The sequence below is a fragment of the Monoraphidium neglectum genome, assembly GCF_000611645.1.
Source record: "Monoraphidium neglectum strain SAG 48.87 unplaced genomic scaffold scaffold00858, whole genome shotgun sequence".
Classification (NCBI taxonomy): domain Eukaryota; kingdom Viridiplantae; phylum Chlorophyta; class Chlorophyceae; order Sphaeropleales; family Selenastraceae; genus Monoraphidium; species Monoraphidium neglectum.
The window spans coordinates 1-19,422 of record NW_014012770.1 but is presented as its reverse complement, the minus strand read 5'-3'; the positions used below and the strand labels follow the sequence as shown (position 1 = coordinate 19,422).

The window sequence follows — 19,422 nt, the reverse complement described above, 5'->3', positions numbered from 1 at the left end:
GTACCTGAATGGGCAGTATGCCGGGCTGTATGAGCTGGTGGAGGAGATTGACAACGAGCTCATTCAGGTGTGGGGGCGGCTGCACTGCTGCTGGTCGCGGCTCCAGCCAACGGCCTGAATCGCGAACAGCTGTGGTGGTACTGCCTCTGCGCGTATGGGGGAGTGCAATGACACCGTCGCGGCGCCAGAGCCTGCAGCAGGGGATGATGCTTGCGGCAAGGGACGCTCGGCAGTCGCCCTTCTGAGCGCGACCCAAAGCCAGCCCCGAGACACGCGTGTACATGCGCTTCCCCCCACACGGCGGCGCATTTTTTACCGCTGCCCCGCCATCTTGGGCCGGAGCTTTCGCCACGCCCACCACGCGCCCTGCCCCCACCGCACAGCGCTTCGGCTTGCCACCGGGCGGCCCCATTTTCAAGAGCGTCTCCGGCGAGCTGTCCAACCTGCGGTGGGATCTGCCTATTCAGGAGATGCCCAACTACTGGGGGAAGGCGAACAGGTGCGGGTCAGCCGCTCACCGCTTGCGGGGCCCCGCCCTTGTATTGGGCAGTTACCAGCGAGCTTGTCAGCGGCGTGCCGGGTGCGTGGGTGGATCGTAACAAGTCGGCGCTGGTTTGAAGAATGCGTGTCTAGTGAATTGATCATTGGGATCATTTCAACTGCTGTTTTTCCCTGCTCGTGTCCTGCTGCCACACACACCACAACAGGAAGAACAACCCAGAGGACTGGCAGCTGCTGGCCAACCTGGCCAAAGGGCTGGCCGGAGGCGGCCTTGTTCCCAGGTGGGAGCAACACAGAACTTTCATCAAGCATGTATTTGCTGTGCAGCCGCGCTTGCGGACGCGTGCGCTCGCCCAGAGCGCAAGTGCAGCGTGCGTGTCGCGGCGCGGGGCTCGGCCCAGATCACTCACGGCTACGTGCTGATGTGGCACTGTGCAGGTCCCGGTTCATTTTTGACGCTCTGGATCTTCCCTCAGTCATAAACGAGATGGCCCTTGAGGTGGGCAGCAATTGCAACTGTCATACGGAAGAATGACAGCCATACATGCAGTCATGCTCTCGCTTCTGAGGGAAGGCCGGGGTTGCAGCCGCCTGCACGAACACAGCAAGCGTTGGGCTGCACGCAGCGCCCATTGACGCCTGCATTGACACGCTGCCTTGGCCAAGAAGGTTCTTTCCTGATTGCCTGTGCTCTTGCTCGGCAGGCAGCGTGCTGCTGCCGCTGCCTGCATGCTCGTCCTCTCGCGCATCTCTGCAGGGGCGACACCAAAACTCCAGCTGAATATCGCCGAACGCTGCCCGCCGTGAGAAACCTCCCATCTCCTGGTCAAACTGTTTGTACCAGACCCTGCTCGGCAACATGGACCGCTGCACCAAAAACTACTACCTCTGGTACAACCCCAAGGCCCAGACCTGGACCAGGTGACCGCCTGCAGATATCTCAGGTCACCGGATCACGGCTTACAGTCTTGATGCTCGAACACCAGCACCGCGCACCGCGCATCGCAGCCCACCTGCATGCCCCCTAAGGCAGGCCCTCGGGGCACACAGGCTGCAGCGCCTGCTGCCCGGGCGCGTGCCCCAAGCCTGGGCAGCGATCGTTTGCTCAGCCGGCATGACACAAGCCTCTGCAACAGGCGAACACCAACGGGCGACCCAAGCAATGCACTGCAGCACGCCCAGTGTCCATCCTGGTGCCCTTTATACACACATGGTCAAGTCCTTGCCTTCCAGCCTCCTCCCTTTTTTATAATTGCACAAACCCAGGGACAAACACAATGCAACGCAGCGCATATAACGCAAACCGCAAACCCCAAATCTCAAACCCCAAAACCCCAAACCCAGGATTCCTTGGGACCTCGAAGCCTCCATGGGGCAGGACAACGGCCTGGGGGGCGCCCCAGGCAACCTGTACTGCCTGCTGGCCTGCGAGCAGTGGAGCAGCCCGCTGTACTGCGACAGCGAGCACCCTCAGGACCTGGAGGTGCGTGGATTGGGGGCCGATGGGGCGTGCATGGGGGAGGGGGAGGCGAGGGGGGGTGGTGTCCGAGCGACTTCCGCCGCATGCATGCCAGCGCATGCGTTGTCGAGGGCATGGGGCAGGGTCTGCTGTGCACGACAGCAAAACCGCCTCCAAGGCTGCTGTACAGGCAACTGGCAGACTCTCGCCTCAGAATGCAAAGCTTGGTTGTTGCAAATCCCGTGCAGAATTTGTGTCACAGACACTGCCTGCTCACCCCGCTTGCCCCATCTACTTGGTATATCACCAGGTAAGAACCCCTTGGGGCGCCACCACGGTAGTGGGCCTGAACTCTTACTTCGGGCCCGGCAGGGGCGCAGCGGGCGGCAGCACGGCCCAGACAGGCCGGCGTCTGCTGCAGGGCGGGGCAGCTGGCGGGAAGCTCCTGGCGGAGGGCAACCAGCAGGTGGGCGCGGGCGGGGCCGCGGTAGCTGCTGCTGAGTGGCTTCCTGCCAGCCTTTTTTTCGTGCACAGGGATGGCATATAGGCGGTAGGCAATCTCAGCAGCAGCAACCTGGCCTGACGCTAACCCAGACGCGCAGCCACAGTGCATAATCCCCATTTCGTTTGCCTACAACCCTCCACGGCTGCACAATATGATACGCTTGCTCCCGCACCCCTCCGCCGCGATGGGCGGACGGCCAGCGCTTGTCTCGCCGCCCACCAAGCCAAACCATCCCCCAAAACCCGGCTGCAGCTATCTTTCCCCGCGCCTCGCGGCTGGGATGACCCCGACCGGGTCACCTTTGGCACCCCCAGCCCCAACGGCGCCCCAGGGTCATACAACCACCTCACAGACGCGGTGCTTGACGTCAACGCCACGCGTGCCATGTGAGCATCCGCACCCGCCGCCTCACACGCGCCCTCGACGGCCCACGCGGGCAGCGCGGTACAGCAGCTGCCCGTCCGCCTCGGGGCAGCTGCGGCGTCTCGTCCTTGGCTCCCAAGCACGTGCAGCCGCAGGCCGAGGCGTCGGCGGAGGGGGCTGCAGCAGACGTGCAGCCTGCACGGCACCCGGCACCACATGGTGCCTCTGCAGCGAGTGGCCCCTGAGCTCCGCCCGTTGCTTGCACGCGCCCATCACGCCTTGCGCCGCGTGCCGTCCTGCTGGGGCCCGCAGGTACCTCCGCCGACTCAGGACCTTGGCTGACAAATTCTATGGCCCCGAGCCCGATAAGGGCCGCCTGCGGCAGGTGGGTGCCCAGCCACGCGTGTTTGAGCCCCGCTGGATCCAAAGATGTTTTGTTCGAGGGGGGGGGGCGCAGTTGGGCCGCAGGCGCGTGCCTTTGGTTCAGCGATTATGTTGCCACTGGCTGCAGCGATCTGCTGCTATGCGCGCCGCTTGGCAGTGCGTGTGGGTCTTTGCATGCGTGCATTCAGAGGGTCACGCAAGCCAGGCCCAGGCCAAGTTAGAGCGACGACCGTTGCATTCAGTGATTGCGTGCATATCCTTGTTGAACCAGATCATCGACGAGACGTGGGCGCGCATCAAGGACGCCGCGGCGCGCGACAACGCAAAGTGGGCGCGCGGTGATGGGACACGAGGGTACGCCCAGCTGACTACCGAGTTCATCCCCATCAGGCGAGCGGGCAAACAAATTCTGTTTCCTGGAAATAGCTGGGTGCAGGGGCGGGGGCTTGGAAGTGGAGGAACATAGAGAGGCAGCGGGGGCTGGTGCAGACACAGAAGCCGGAGAGCAGCGGGTCAGACACGCCAGCACATAATCATGGTAGGGTGTAGCCCTGCAAGACACGGGGCTCGTGCGTCCGTGCACGGCTGCTAGCTTCCAGCAGCCCTAATCCCCTTGAATGCCAAGGGCCGTTGCCTTCACTGCTCCCACTGGCTGCGGCGCGTTTTGGTCCTCCCGCCCAGGGCCAAGCAGCTTTTGCAGACGTACGCCCCTGGGGGTCAGCGCCCGCTGCTGCCCGGGCCCCAGGACAGCTCCAAGGCAAAGATCTCTGTGACCAAGGTCGAAACCTCGGGGCCCGCCGGCGAGCACTACATCCAGATAGCAAACGGGGTGAGGGTGCTGTTGAGCACAACCTTCTGTGACTGCGTACCCCCCCAAATGGACGCCGCCAACGCTGGGGTAAGGAGGGAGGCCCGTCGCGGCGTCATGGATGGGGTTGACCTTGGATGGGCTCGTGCTCTTGCAAGCGTGCCTGCTGCCACGCGCGGAGTATGTAGAGTACTAAACACGGGCCGGTGATCCGGCCATGCGTCCCGCGACCCCTCAGTCACCGGACGAGGCCGTGGACGCAAGCGGATGGACCCTGAGCTCTGGGGACGCCTCATGGGCCCTGCCGCCAGGTGCGGCCAGATTGGGTGCTGCCCAGCCGCCCGCCTTTGTGCCCACCCACGCCGCGTTACACCCACACCACCCTTTGCTGCATGCACCCCGCATCGGCCGCCGATGGGCTGCTGCGCCGCAGCGTAGGACCAGCCAGATGCACGCCCTTACCTGCGATATACCCAATGTCGCACACCACCACCAAACCTCGCGGACGGCCCTAAAACACCTCTGCAGGCACAATCCTTCCTGGGGGCGCCAGCGCCTTCCTTACCTGGGACCCGCCCGCCTTCAAGGCCCGCAAGGCCAGCCCAAAGGGGGGCGAGGGGCTGCTGGTCGTCCAGGCGCCCGCGCAGATGATGGCGCTGGCCGGGCCGGGCCAGTGGAGCGTGAAGGATGCGGCAGGGGCCGAGGTCAGCAAGGCGTCTCTTTGAGTACCATAGGCACATCCATCCGCGCGGCACTGCGAAAGGAATGTGCAATCATTTTGGTAGAGATTTGAACACTCGTGTTTCCCATAGTGCACTGTGGTAGCTGGGCCCATCCTGCTGAACATGCACAATTCAGCTGGGCTCGTGAGTCGTCAGCTGCGGCTGCTGATGACTGTTCATGCGTTGCGGGGTGCTTTGAGAACCAGATTACTGTCCACAGATCAGGTCAAAGTGCTGTTACAAGCTTTGTTATTTCAGGTGGGGTTTTGTGGTCATACATAGCTCACCAGCTACCCTGTGTCAAATCAACTGCAAATTCAGCAAGTGGAAAGGGGAACGTCAGCCGCGGGGTGGCCCGACCGCTCGCAATTAGCCACCAGCAAAATCAGGCATCATTGTGCAAGTGTCACGGGAAACTTTCTGCTCAAACCCTTGGGTGAGAGTCAGGTGGTCAAGCTGTCTACGGCCGGCAAGAGTCGTTCCATTGCGCTAGCTGCCAATCGGCAAGGGCATGAACTGATATGTGCAGTGCCGGTTCCGCAAGTGCCCTTGCCCACGCGGCATGCCTTTCGCGGCTTCCGCCGGCCAAGGTGCATCAATAACAGCAACACATAGGAACCCAGGTGTCTTGGCCTGCTCGGCTGCCAGGGCAGCAGTAGGCAGCCCCATCATCACGCCCTCAAATGCACCGCGCCACGATCTCCTCAAGCAGCAGCGGCTGCTCGAGACCTTCCGCCTCCGCCCTGGCCTCCGCCGCGCGCCGCGCGGCCGACCAGGCTGACGCCGCCAGCAGCGCGAGGCCGATCTCCGCCATCAGCAGCGCGCCCGCCAGCGCGGCGACCTGCCGCCACCTGTGGGCGGCGTCGCCCGCGGCCGGCTGCGAGATCATCAGCACCTCCAGGGCGTCGCCGCCGGCCCAGGCGGTCCCGTCCGGATCCGGCGCCGCCACGCCGAGCGCGGCGGCGGAGAACGGGCCGGACGAGGAGGAGAGGACGCGGACGAAAGGCTCGTCGTGCTTGGGGGAGCTGGCCTCCTCGGCCTCCGCCTGCGGTACCAGGAAGGCGAGGAGATGTCGTCAATGACGTCACACGCGCGCGCACTTGCTTGCATGCAGACATGCATGTGTGTGTGTTTGTGTGTGTGTGTGTGTGTATGTGTGTGTGTGTGTGTGAGTGTGTGTGTGCGCGTGCGCGTGCGCGTGCGCGTGCGTGCGTGCAGACATGCATGCATGTGTGTGTGTGTGTGTGTGTGTGTGTGTGTGTGTGTCTGCGCGTGCGTGTGTGCGAGCTTGCATTGGTGCACAAGCATGCGCGCGTGCATCAGAGGCATCTGAGATACACTCATTGGAGGACCTCCCGTGTGTGCCCCGACCATATGTGATGGGCTTGCTTGTCAGCATGGGTGTGTGCACCAAGGAATGAATTCATTCCTTGGCAGCACCAAGGAATAAGTTTATTCCTTTAAAGGGGCTGCTAGTTCTGGGGCCTGCATCCAGTGACCCCTCCCCCTGACCGGCATCACAGACCGTGTGGCGCTGTGTCCACCAGCACCCTAACTAACACTGGTAACGCACGCCCGACAAGAGCCAGATATCGCAGTGTGGTTGCGCGCCCTCCCGACGCTTGTGTGTCCAGCCATGTGCGCACCCACCTTCAACACTGCGGCCTGCAGCCAGGCGCCGAGCTTCTCAGCGATGCTCCCTTGGATGCCTTGACCTCTCAGGGCGGTGGTGGCCGCAAGCCCTAGGCTGCGTGGATCATTCTCGTCCAGCCTGATGGCAAAGCCGCCCAGCGGCACTTCCAGCCCGGGGGGAGTCACGACAGTTGATGCGGCAGAGGCGGCGGGGCCGGCGGCGGGCTGGGTCGCCATGACGGGGGCGCCGCGGCCAGCAGGGGCGCGCGCCGACGCCGGCTGCTGGTGCTGCTGCACAGCACTGACGGCGTCCTGCCTCGCCTCATGTGGCAGCTGCTCTTGGTGATCACGGTTGTCGAGGTGCAGCGCGGCATGCTCGTCCGCGTGCGGCGCTGCGGCGGGGCCGTCTCCGCGGGCAGCAGCAAGGGTCTGTGGCAGATTCCAGGGGCATCAGGTATGGGTGTGACTCGGACGCGTTCAGCACACGTGGCAAAGGCGCGCATCTGTCGAACCACGCGAATGCAGTCCGGCAGCAGCGCGCTCGCACGGCGCCAGCTCGGAACGGCGTGCAAGCGACACTGCCGGCCCCACGGACTTACCAGTGCCTCAACGCGTGTATGAACGAGGCTTACAATGGCCATGATCAAGGCCGCGGTGGCCAAGCGTGCTGGTCGCGCCATGCGTGTAGATCGCTTTGACTGCTACTGACCCGAGTACTGAGTGAATATATATATTAGGCCCGACCCCACGCAGGTTGGAGATGCGTGGACTGGGCTGAGATCGTATGGGCCTTCGATCTGTGGGGTTACGGTATGATATCAATAACGAAACCGAGACAGCTCATAGTTGGGAAGTATGGCGTAGGGTAAGTGTCATATTGTAACTTCGCAGCACAGCTGCCCACACCCACTTCGGAATCTGGCTCTGAAAGTCAGGGGACGCACCTTTTGAACGCAAGACTGCGCTGTAGTGATGAAGATCGTGTTTCACGTAGTGATAAATGCCCACTGGCTGCCTATATGTAAAGCGTACTTCGGGGACGCTCTCTTGCATCCAATGTCTTTCAAGGGGCGGGAGGGGGGGTTTCAGCGCCGGCGGCAGGGCGCGCGGGGGCTGGTGGGAGGGGGTCAATACGTTGTGTGGGGCGTTGTATGGCGTCGGGGAGGGTCTGAGAGGGCTATGGCGACCTGGACCGCGCGTGAGGCGTGGGGCCTCGGGGGAGGGGCGTTCGTCGGTGTGCGGCGTGCTGTATGCATCAAGGATTAGGATTAGGATTGTTACAGGATCCTAGTCCTATCAGAAGCTTGTGAATGCACACATTGGTGTAAAGATGGATCTCAACATTCAACCAGTCAACTGAGATTGATGAGGTAATGGATGGGTACTCTGTCATTCGGATTAACATGAACTCCGACAGATGCAGGCGAGGAATGGCGGCTTGTTACAATGCATGCTGTAGTTGTTAGCAGCGGGTCGAGAAGCTCATGCGTCAAAAGCAGGCATGAGAAACGTTTGACTTGCATCGAGACAAGCGCAACACAAAAGTGAGAGTGTTGCAACGCAAGCCGTTGTCCCTGGGTCGCTCCTTGGTATGCTGTGCCCCTCACCTGCGCCTCGGTTCCCACTAGCCCCTGCCCTTGCAGGCCAGTGCCAACTATGCCAACTTGCCACAATCTGACACCAAGGCTGAGCCCTGCGTAGGCGCGTGCGCTCATATGGATTGGACGGCGGCGGCGGACGCTGGCTTCGATGTCACCCACCGCAACTGCCTGTGCGAGGCCTGCATATGATATGCCCAGCGGCTGTCCCGGCATGCCCGAATGCGCGTGCTGATGTCAGATTTCTGATGCATGAGCGGAGCTGTTAAGACCGCTGCCAAATTGAGAGTGAAGATATATCCGAAGCCACCAAGAGTTGCACCAACAGGTTATCGCCCAAGGTTGATGTCGCGGAGTGCGCCGCGGTGTCACAGCGTTTTGAAAATGGATTGCTCGGGTCCAGCTGGCGATTTGGATTGCGTCGAATGATTTGGACGCATACATCTGATACAGCTATTCCGCCAACCGGCCCCTTATTACTGTCAATCCTCGACCCCGGTTGACCTCTGTTGTTTTTGCGGTTTGCCTACTCCCGAGGCGTCCACAGGCCGTACAGACTCCTAAGAATACTCTTGTAGAGTAGTTGCACTTGACGTGCACCATGCAGGCCTGCAAGGCGCACCATGCGCGCCCCTGCCCCGCCGCACGCGCCGTTCGGCCCCAGCGCGCCACGCGGCTGCGCGTTGCCGCTCTCCAAGCCGGCGTCGCCGACCACACCGCGCGCGTCCGCGGCACCGCGCAGCTCGTCAGCTGGTATTGCAGCGACCTCTCCTCCTGGTGAGCAGCGCGGGCGGCACCGCAGCGCCACACGCCCCAGCCCCGAGCGCGGACTGTTGACTTTGAACCGACGCCGGCGCCGTGCCGCGCCCGACCGCCGTGCCCGCGTCGCCGCCATCCGCGCCGCATCAGGCCGGAGTGGTCGCCCGTGACTAAGGGGGCCGTCAAGCTGGGGGTGGCCAGCGATCTGGTGGAGCGCGGCTGCAAGTTTGAGCTCAAGCAGGAGCTGTGGGGCATCCTATCCTACCCCATGCAGTGAGCGGGATGGATTCGAATTAGGATTAGGATTGTTACAGCGTCCCGCAGTCGCGCGCTCCTGGAGCCATCCAGGCTCATGGATTGTACAGTGAAGCACCAACGTTGTGTGACTGAGGTTCAGGTGGCTACAGGGATGAGGGGATTGTTAGGCGGCAAGGGCCGGGGGGCCAGTGGGGCGGGCCGGCGGCGCGGGCACCACACTCCGAGGCGCAGAGGTGGCTGCGCGTCGGTAATACGGGCGGCGCCCGCAGGCCGCTCGCACGCCGCGAGGCGTTCTGTTGACCGGCACCCCGTGCCCTCCCGTCATGCTGCGGCGGCGCCCAGCTACGAGGTCGTCGACTTTGAGCCCGGCAAGCGCCTGGTGCTGTCCGGCATATCGGAGTACCACACAGAGACGAGCCAGTTCCTGTTCATGCCCGACCGCACCGACCCCGGCATGACGGTGGGAGGGGGGTGGGGAGGGTGGCGCATTAGGTAACGGAGACGTGGCTGCTGCCGCTGCCGCTGCCGCTGCTGCCAGAGCTGCTGTTGCTGCCGCCGCTGCCGCTGTCCCTGCTGGGCTGCGGCTGCAGATGGTGCCGCCCGCCGCGGTAGCTGCTGCTGCTGCTCATACATAATGAGAGGCCCGGGCTGCAAAATGCGCAGCGGAGTTCACAATCAAGGCATGTGGCACTGCTGGCACGGTAATCCAGGCTCTGACGCTCGCCCTTCCCTGCACGCGCCGCGCCGCGCCGCGCGTCCCGGCAGATCGTGCGGTGTGTGACGGATGCGCAGCTGCGGGAGTGGCGCTCTGCGCTGCAGCCAGTTGTGTCGAGTGAGTGCGTTTGGCTCGCAAGCGCAGGGCAGGGGTCCCAGGCGCGGCTGTGTTAAGACTCCCAGTGGCACCTTTCAACGTTTTGATCTCAACAACAACATGCGTGCTTGCCGCAGTATGGGGCTGCACAGCGCATCTGCCGTGCATCTGATCGCCCTTGCCCTGGCAACCTCGCCCTCCTCCCCCCCCCCCCCCGGGCTCCATGAAACTCGCCTGTACACATCAACCCCATGCACCCATGCACACACACTCTGACACTCATAAACACGAACACACTCACACACAAACAAGAACGGCCGCCCCCTACCCCATGCACAAGCACGAGCACACATGCACAAACAAGCTGACGCGCACCCGCACACCCACTCCAACCGTCCCAACCCTCCTCAGAACTCCTGAAGCGCGTCCCAGAAGACTCGTTGGCCGGCCTGCAGAAGCTGCTCAACGGGCCCCGCTCGCCCCTGTACACACCCGAATTTCAGGAGGCCTGGCGCCGCCACGTCAGCGCGTCCGCCGACGCGCGCAAGGGCCGCAAGCCCGCCAGCGCCGGCGGCGCCGGCGCCGGCGCACGGGCGCGCGCGCAGCAGCGGGAGCCGAGGGTGGGCGTCTTCACGTGGGGGGCTGCGTTTGATGGGCTGCTGTCCGGCGGCCGTGAGGCCAGGCGCGCGGCGGAGCACCCCGCGGCGCAGCACTACCAGTCGCCGGCGGCGCAACAGGACCCGTCGGGGCACTACGCCGCGCTCGGCATCAGCGTGTCATCGGGCGGGCCGGGGCCGACAGGGGAGGAGATCAGGGGCGCGTACAGGCGGCTGGCGCTGGAGCTGCACCCGGACCGCCAGATCGGCAAGGCGGCGCACGTCCAGAAGCAGGTGGGCGCGGACATGTGTATCTGCTTTCCGCACGTGTGCATTGTGTTTGTGTGATGTTTATTTTTGTTTGTGTGTATGATGTGGGTGCATGTGCGTGTGAATGTGTGTGTGTTTGTGTGTGTGTGTGTGTGTGTGCACGCGCGCGCACGTGCACGCGTGGGCACGGGCTCGCCCGACGTTTGCATGTATGCGCGCGCACCTCAGCGCGCGCGCGCGCTCTCGTGGGCGTGGGTCAACACAAGGGCCACTGTCCGCCGGATGACGCCGTGCAGCACGTTGCCCGAGACCCGCCGCAGCTCACATGCGCGCGCGCACGCGTCCCACAACGCACGGCCCCGTCCGCCAGGCCGCGGGCCGCTTCGCGCGCGTGCTGCGCGCCTACGACGCTCTGAAGGACCCCGAGACGCGCCGCCTGTACGACGCCGGCCAGATCATAGAGGAGACAGTCAGCCTGTGAGAGCGCCTCGGGCTTCGCTGAGCCTCACCTTGCCCACACACGCGGCGTGCGGCCGCGGGCCCGCGGCCGGCGCAGGCGAGGCCGGCCTCAGCGTGCGCGGGGCCGGCGGCAGGTTTGAGGCGCTCTAGGTCGGTGGGGTCGGAGCGGCAGCTCGGCGAGGGAAGAGAACAAGCGTCGCGGCGGCGGGCTAAAGCAGGTGGTACGGCGCCGCGGGCGCTTGCAGCGAGCTGGAGAGCCGGGGCAGCGGGCGTGTCCGGAAGCCGGGGCTGCCCCTGCAACCTTTGCATGGGTGTGCAATGAACCCGTTCGTGCCTATAAAACAACACCGACGACCGTCGAATGAAATGACAAAACCATCGTCACACCACAACACTGGCAAAGACATCGCCCAAGCGCCAGCTTGGTGCCCCTGCAGCTGCGCACTCGACTTCCATGGCACCTAAGCGGATGGGGGGAAGTAAGGGTGGGGGGTGCCTGTTAATGCTGGCCGCTCCTTGACCAGCGGTTGGAATGCTGCCTTTGTTTGGTATTTGTGTCGGGTCTTACACCAGCCACACATTATGGTGCGTTCACGATCGCGGCCGGCTTGCAACCCTCTGCGCCGGCCGCGACGTCCCCTGGCACTGTGCCTGTACCAATCCATAGCCCGCAAGGCGTGCTGCAACACCGCACGCCGCCCCTGCACAACACGCCGCCAGAAAAGGGCCACTACAGCACAGACAATTTTGCCTGGTTTGCAGCGCTGCCGGCCCCGCAGACAGTCCGCGCCCGGCAGCTGCGCGCTTCACACGGTGTCACGGCAACATCATGTGCCCGTGGTCCTGGATGCGTCCGGGCCGATACATCTCTTGCAAGCTGCGCTCCACATCAGCAGCGCTTGGCGGCAGCGGCGCCGTTGCACAATACGTTGGCGCTGCCTCTGGTTGTTGTCATCACAGGATGACTCTTTTCCATGGCGGAAGATGGTATGGTGAGATCAGAGAGGAGTAATAAAAATCACACTTGTGAGCTTTGAGGAAAAAGCTGGTCTTTCAGGGTCATCACAGAGCCGCCACCGTTACACAGCCATTGCTGGAAATAACTGATTCAGACGTCTTCAAGTAACTACGTGATCACCTTATATTTTCTTGTCAAATTTAGGGACAGCGGATATCCTTGCTTGATCCAGTTCCAATGGCCCCATTTACTGCAATTGTCATGACAAAGGCGCATGTTACGAGCCATGTTGCCCATCTGGTTCGCGGTCCCAAGCCAAGGGAAGACCACCACAACAACAAGCCCCTTCTGCTGGTAGTGCCTGTCTGCCTGCCTGCCTGTCTGCCTGTCTGCCTGTCTGCCTGCCTGCCTGCCTGCTTGCGCGCCTGCTCCAACAGCGCTGACGGTAGCCAACCGAATCTGATTCTCAGATAGTGCTTCAAACACAATTCCGTGAGCGCGGACGGCTCCAGGAGCAGGCGACCACGTGGCACCATGACGGGTCCTTTTCCTTGCTTGCTTGCTTGTTCCATTGCTTGCTCGCTTGTTCCCTTGCTTTCTTGCATGCCTTGCATCCAGCTGCCTGTTATGGATGATCCTGTGCTATGCCGGTGTCAAGTCGTATACTAAGATTGTCTTGCTACTACCCACTCCGGCTGATTCAAGCTGTCTGCCTGCCGTTACAGTAGGTACCTGCATTTTGCCTTGAACTCGCGTACTGGATTGCCCTGCGCTGCCTGCCCCTTGGCTGCTGCGGGAGCGCGGCCAGCGTCGCACACACCCTGAGAGGCCACTGCCAGTGCCCCGTCCAGTGGACGGGGAACGAGGGAGCGTTATGGATGCAAGAGAAGGACCACCGACCCCTGCCACGCAAGAAGATGAGCGACCAGCCCGCCGTCCCTGGACAGCACAGCAGCGTTGAGGGGGGGGGGGGCAAATGCTGCTGTACGGGACAGCAGACAAAACGATAGCCCAGACAGAGAACAAGCGCAGGGCCACTGCCGCGCGGCAGAGGGCTCGCCGCGCAGGCGGCAGCCCAGCGGGCAGCAGCTCACGCGAAGGTGCAGCGCCTACCTGGCGCCCACTGCGCAGGGCCTCAGCGCCACTGGCCCGCTCACTCTCCTCCCTCCTCTTGCCATCTAAAACGTGCAGGTCAGCCATGGCTAGTTTCACGCCCGGAGCTTGGACTCCTGGCAGCCCGGCAGGTTGTACATTAGTATGCCCAGGCTACCGTCGGCAATGCCGCGGTTTGCTTGTCCATTGTCCGGGATGCCTTCGTGCATGTATAAGGATTCTTTCTCAGGTCCTTTCGGTGCTGCCTGCGTCTATTGACAGCCTGCGAGCAGACAACAGGCACGGGCGCAGCGCTGGGCCACCCCTGGCGTTCTCGACCTGTTGTTTGTTGCGCTGCAGCCTGTTGTTTTTGAGGCAGGCTGAGGGACGCCTAGCTTGCTGGTAGGGAAAAGCAGGCTGGTTGCCAGGTGGTGGCGCGTTGCTGGCGCCGCCACCCGTAGTCGGCATTACTGGACAGTACACACACTGGTGTTGTTGTCTGCTTCCTGCTAGTTTCTGCCCAACTTTGCAAGCATCAAGGGCACAGATTCAATAAGCTGTTATGTGCTGATACGGTATCTTCGCATGCATGGCACCCTGTTGGCTGCCTTGGTCAAAGCAATCGACCCTGGGGGCGATGCGCATGTGCACCGCTGCTCCGCATCAAACCCATGAGCAGCTTCCCCACTCCTGCTTGCCGCTTCCCTCTGTAGGCGCCGGACGTGCCCTAGGTGCACTAGGTAGCCAGTTGCACCAGGTAGGAATTCGGCTGAGCTCCTGCATGCATTTGTCGGTCATCACACAGCCATGTGCGTGCACGCAAAACTGGCCATCACGATTGACACTTGTATGGTGCAGCATGTCCACCTCGTTTAGCGTCTAAGCCAAGGTGGATGCACTCGGCTTGATACCGCCTGCCCATTGCCCACATCCACACTCTACGTGCTTGCAGATGACCGCAGTGCAGGTCAATGGCAGGCGGTTTGTGCCAGGCTCAACCGCGTTCAAGTTGCTGGTAGCTCTGACGGGCAACTGCGATGGCTCCTTGCGGAACAATGATACCAATATGGAATACCTGAGTACTGATAGCGTGCCGGCAGGCACATATACAGTTGTGCCCCCGTTGGCAGGTGCGACTCAACGTTGTGTTCTGGCATGCAAGGGCGTGCAGCAGTTGCAGTCCTACGCTCCCAAACTGCATGCCGGGCTGCAAATGCGTGGGTTGACATGCACTTTGCACACGAGGTAAAAGAGATGCCTGGTGCGCACATGTGCAACAGATGCTTGATGAACGTAGTCACATCACCCTGCTGCCCCCTTTGCCCCGTTAACAGTGAGCTACGGTCCATCAACTGCAGTTCCCCCCAAAGCTACCGTGCACATCCGGCTGGGCGGCAAGAACATGCCCTCTTTAAGGGTACCGATAGAAGGGGGCACTGTGGACCTGTCAGAGGTGAAGCACCAGGTGGCAAGTGAAGTGGATGGCGATTTCAAGCTGGAGGGCATCGCCGTCGAGGACAGCCCCTGCAGCGAGCCCTCGTATCAGCGCCTGTCCAGCACTGATGTCCAGGTGCAGCCCGGCCAGCACCTCTACCTGAAGGCTAGGTACACAGGTATGCGGCCCCACTTTGCACACAGGTTCCTAGCTAGGATCAGCGCACTTTTGCAAACATGCGTCTTCGATGAACCTGCGGGGGGGGGGGTTGCAATGCTGTCTTGTTGGTGAATGCAGCGGTTTCCAAAATTGCGCTCTTGGTCTCTGTAACTGTCTGTACCAGCGGATCATCCCTTCCCTTGTCGCCTTGCCACCGCCCCCCTGTTCCTTGCCCGCTGTGTTTGGTGCAGCCACGGTATGTTGCCGTGGCCAAGCAGTCTTATCGAATGTGCCGTTACCCTTGCAGGCCGCAACTGGCTGATGAACGCCCTGTTTCCCTGACATCCCCACTCTGCAGGCACCCTCCGCTCTGTGCTTGGGCGGCTGCTTGGCTGGTCGCTTGACGCTGTATGCGTGGCGTTGCTGAACGAGGTTATCAACCAAGCAGGGAAAGCACTGGCCAAGGAATGAGGGATGATGTTTGATGTTGTTGCCTGGTGGCAGCGGCGGGAGCGGGCGCAGGGGCGGCGGGAGCAAGCGCAGCAGCAACAGCAGCAAATGTAGCTGCAGGCGTGGCAATTAGCTGGTTCATCTAGCGTGATTGCACCTCTAATGTGCGCATCACTGGATCCCAGTGCACTCCACCTGACGTGTTTTGCAGCGCAGCCCTTTTCAAAAACCGGCAAGCCTGTGCAACTGCACCGAGCAATGTGTGGGGCCGATAGAGGGAGTTTGCAGCCGCGGGTGCATCATGACTGGCGGCGTTATTCCTTCTCAGGACTCCTTGAGAGAGACTCACATTCACATTGACGCGCTGTTCACACTCAAAAGCAGGGGTGGGCGTGATTTATGGGTGGGATTAATAGTGGAGTTTCTTCCTGCGCGGTGCGGCCTGCAGCGGCCGCACCCCGTGCCGTTTTTTTTGCAGGGGGATTAGCTGTGGAGGCTACCGCCTCTGGACCCCCCTTCACTGTGTAAAGATGACTGCTGTAAACAGGTGCAGATTTGTGACCAGTGGCTCGGAAAGCCTGAAGACATTCTGCACCAAGGAAACGACGGGATGCCATCAAGGGCCGCCCGGTGACCCCCGTCATATCCTCAGGGCGGGGTTTGGTGTAGGTTGCCCCCGTGGTCCGGGGTCTTGGGCTGGTTTTCCTTTTCCCATTTTATCAGCATCAAGGTTCCTAGAAGGCAAGTATAAGAGAATGCGTCGATGAACAAGCGAGTGCGGGGCACGCTCTATGCGGAGCAGCACTGTTGACGCTATCGCTCGCTCGCGCCATCATCCCAAGAGCCGGGCCAGTAGAGCGGGCGACAACCTGGTAAGACTGTAAAAATCCGCATGAAATGACTACAGGTTCTCATAAGCGAATCTTATGCTGAGCAGCACTCTATGACCACGGGCCACGCTAGCGTGCGCGTGGTTTTGCAGTCGAATGGCCAGGGCTGGTCAACTCCAGGTTGGCAGCGGATGGATCCCGACAGGCGGTAGGCGGAAGGCGCACTACCCTTGAACACAAACCTGCTCCAAGAATCACAGTCACAAGAAAAATCTGAGACGCGACACCTGGCCCCTTTGCCTGCACGGCGTCCAGTGACTACCAGGGTGACAGATCACTTCGATGACAATATTTAGATCGGATGTAAAATCAAAGAAGAAAAATTCTCTCATGTTAGATTGTAAGTAGCTGCTATGCCGCCAGTGGGAGGCCTTGCACCACCGGTCCTGGAGGAGGAGGAGCGCCGGGATATAGAGGCGGGTCAAGGGGTCATATTCGTCCTTGAAGGAGCGCAGCTGGAGACCGCGCAAGTCGGGAAGGTCAGCGGGGCCCTGCCGTGCGCCGCCGCTGCTTGCACTGCTCTCGCCGCTGCGGCCGCCGCCTGCCACCATGGCCATGCTGCATCAGGCACAGGTCCTGCAGTGCTGGCTCATCGCATGGCAACTCCACACCCTTCACAAGTGTATGCATTGCATTGGCAGCTGCCTGAGCTATGCAAACACATGAACTTTTATCCTCGCTGCCACCCCGCCACCTGGAGAGCGGGCTCCATTGCATATTCGTTCAACCCCACCCGCCCGTCTTGCACCGACCTGCGCCGAACAACACCGCCCAAAACCAGGCATACCAGCTGCTGAACTGCGACGACCACGCGGGCTACCTTAAAAAGCACAAAAAGGACCCGGCGCACTACCGCCCAGACATTGCTCACCAGGTCCGCTGCGGGCAGGGCTTGCGCGGGGTGCGGGCAGGGGCGTGTACATGCCACCGCAGCTGCGGGTCCACCGCCAGCAGCGGCTGGGGCGGCGCCCGCCGGGGACGCTGCGGGCCCTGGCCTGAGAGGGCCCGCGTTGCCGCGCAGCTGCCGGGCTAAGGACGACTGATGACTCGTGCAGCAGCGAAGGCGTCGCGCGGATGTGGAGGCGCCGCAAGCGCGTGCTTCAATGCGCGGCCCCGGCCCAGCGGCGCTGAGCAGGCGCCTGACCGCAATTGGATTCCCCCCGGCAGGCTCTGATGATGATTCTGGACAGCCCGCTCAACAAAGCCGGCAAGCTCAAGGTAGGATCACGCAGCCACGCAGGCCGGGCACACGCAGCCCCGCGCGAGCCGGCCTCTGCCCGAGCTTCGAGGCGCCTCGGGCGCCGGCCACAGCGCACCCGCAGCGCCCCGAGGCGAACCCCCCACCCGCCCCGCCCCGCGCGCGCCCCTCTTCTCCCCACTCTTCTCGCCATGCGCCCGGTCATCCGGCACCCCGCCACAAAACCCCAAGTATCACATCCATCTCATCCGTCGTCCTTGGCCAGGGCCTTTATGTCCACACGTCCAAGAACGTGCTGATCCAGATCAACCCCAAGGTCCGGCTACCGCGCACCTTCGCGCGCTTCTGCGGCCTGATGGTGCAGCTGCTGCAGAAGCTGAGCATTCGCGCGACAAACGGGCCGGACAAGCTGATGAGGGTGAGCGCGCTGGGCGCAGAGGGGCGGGTGTTGGGGGTGGTGGGCCGGCGGGCTCGCCATGTGTGTATGTGGGTGTGTGCACGTGTGCGGGGAGGGGGACGTGTTGACGTTTCTTCGAGCGTGTGTGTTGGTTGGCTGCAACGTGTGCATGAAGCAGTGCAGACGTGTTGGCACCACGCCTGACAGCTTGACACCCATCTTCCTGCATTTCGCATCCTCCCGCTTGCTGCTAACCTCCACGCCCCAACCGCCGCCAACCGCCGCCCTAACCTCCCCCAAAAGGTGATCAAGGGCCCCGTCACCCGCCACCTGCCGGCCGGCGCGCGCCGCGTGGGCTTCTCTCACTCGAGCGAGAAGCTCGTGCCGATGGCGGCCTGGGCGTCCGCCCTGCGCGACGACGAGCTCGCCAGCCCGATCGTGTTCGTGGTGGGCGGCTTCGCGCACGGCAAGATCGATGAGTCCTACGTGGACGAGTTTTTGAGTGTCTCGGAGTACCCCCTGAGCGCGGCCTATGCCATCTCGCGGATAACGAACGCGATGGAGGCGCGGTGGGGCATCGTGTGACGCCGGCCGCCGCCGCAGCGGCCGCTGCGCGGCGGCGCCGCGTTGGGGTCTGCGAGTTGTTGTTTGGTGGTTGTCAGGCAGGGATTCGGCAGAGGGCCGCGGCTCGGGACGGGCGCTGTTGGCGGGCGCCGGCAAGCCGCGCGTACGCGGCTGCCCGTCTGCCGCGGGCCCTGTCTGAGAGTCCTATTTGGGGCACGTGCATGGTTTGTACGTGGCAGCCTTTTCAGGTTTCGTGCGGCTAGTATAGAAGACGGCCAGGTCTCTGGTAGTAGCAGGTTTCAGACAGGTGTTTGCAGTTTCTGATGTTGCTTGTTCGCATTCTCACTTTGCGTGTTGTTCGCCTTTCCCTACTTGTTGCTGCCTCTCCTCTTCACCAAGACTAGCTGCTCCTTATTGCATTGAACGCGGTGTGGTTTGGCCAGCGCCGACCCTGCCATGCCCTGCTTGCAGGGCTGCATCTTGTGGGTGCCACTCCTTGATTTGTGGCGGCGCCGCTCTTGCCAACTCGCTGAACGGCCGCAAATTGTCGGCCTCAGAATATGGATGGCGCTGCGAAGCTGGAAGCTGGGACAGTTACTGGACGGGAAGCCCATGATCACCGCCTGTGCAATTGTTGAGGCACAGGGCAGCGGGGGCAGCGGGCTGCAGCTATTTTATAGGGGGGTAGGTCAGAGCCAGGGCACGGAGCAAGAGCGGGGCGGCCACGCCAGGCAGCCAGGCACACGGCGCGGCCGCCCGCCCTGGCGCGGCAAGGCGCGGCGCGGCGCGCGCGGCGGCAGACTGCCACACGAAGCGCGCACACACACCAGTGGGAAAAACGACCAATAATGAAAGCTATACGTGCGCGGCCGCCGACAAGCGGACGCGGGCTTGCGAGCGGCCCGCGCTCGTGAGCGCAGGGGGCCACGGCGCGGGGTCCCGCAGACGCGCATGTCTGTGGCTCTGCTGCTTGAAACGCGCAGCGGTTGGGCGTGGCGGGGCGCGCGGCCCGCTGGGGCCGGAGGGAAAAGTACACACAAGCCCAGACCGATGGAGGCGGGGCGGGGCGCCCTGCTGCACATGCAACGGCAGTCTTGAGGACGGAGGAAGGGCTAGGCCCGAGCGGGGGGGCCGCTGGAGGGGCCCCATCAGGC

At 62.6% G+C, this 19,422-nt stretch overlaps 5 protein-coding genes across 5 annotated transcripts; 4 read left to right on the top strand and 1 right to left on the bottom strand.

Annotated features, from left to right (window-relative positions):
* Window positions 1-470: 470 nt before the first annotated feature.
* On the top strand, window positions 471-4,745 carry MNEG_5654 (hypothetical protein; the record flags this gene model as incomplete). The annotated part of the gene is made up of 12 exons (XM_014045874.1): window positions 471-499; window positions 708-782; window positions 940-1,000; window positions 1,346-1,422; window positions 1,846-1,984; window positions 2,271-2,426; window positions 2,718-2,851; window positions 3,141-3,213; window positions 3,484-3,566; window positions 3,894-4,041; window positions 4,259-4,331; window positions 4,549-4,745. The coding sequence occupies 12 exons, from the start codon at window positions 471-473 to the stop codon at window positions 4,743-4,745; spliced, it is 1,245 nt and encodes a 414-aa protein (XP_013901328.1).
* Window positions 4,746-5,421: 676 nt separating this feature from the next.
* Window positions 5,422-7,015, bottom strand: MNEG_5653 (hypothetical protein; the record flags this gene model as incomplete). The annotated part of the gene is made up of 3 exons (XM_014045873.1): window positions 5,422-5,787; window positions 6,393-6,803; window positions 7,007-7,015. 3 exons carry the CDS (start codon window positions 7,013-7,015, stop codon window positions 5,422-5,424), a joined length of 786 nt encoding a protein of 261 aa, XP_013901327.1.
* Window positions 7,016-8,573: 1,558 nt separating this feature from the next.
* MNEG_5652 (hypothetical protein) lies at window positions 8,574-11,147 on the top strand (the record flags this gene model as incomplete). Its single annotated transcript, XM_014045872.1, has 6 exons — window positions 8,574-8,749; window positions 8,882-9,004; window positions 9,332-9,449; window positions 9,755-9,821; window positions 10,212-10,690; window positions 11,037-11,147. The coding sequence occupies 6 exons, from the start codon at window positions 8,574-8,576 to the stop codon at window positions 11,145-11,147; spliced, it is 1,074 nt and encodes a 357-aa protein (XP_013901326.1).
* Window positions 11,148-14,577: 3,430 nt separating this feature from the next.
* MNEG_5651 (hypothetical protein) lies at window positions 14,578-15,111 on the top strand (the record flags this gene model as incomplete). Its single annotated transcript, XM_014045871.1, has 2 exons — window positions 14,578-14,788; window positions 15,077-15,111. The coding sequence occupies 2 exons, from the start codon at window positions 14,578-14,580 to the stop codon at window positions 15,109-15,111; spliced, it is 246 nt and encodes an 81-aa protein (XP_013901325.1).
* Window positions 15,112-16,462: 1,351 nt separating this feature from the next.
* On the top strand, window positions 16,463-18,289 carry MNEG_5650 (putative ribosome biogeneis protein NEP1; the record flags this gene model as incomplete). Its single annotated transcript, XM_014045870.1, has 5 exons — window positions 16,463-16,588; window positions 16,891-16,983; window positions 17,277-17,327; window positions 17,573-17,725; window positions 18,008-18,289. 5 exons carry the CDS (start codon window positions 16,463-16,465, stop codon window positions 18,287-18,289), a joined length of 705 nt encoding a protein of 234 aa, XP_013901324.1.
* Between the last annotated feature and the right edge of the window lie 1,133 nt (window positions 18,290-19,422).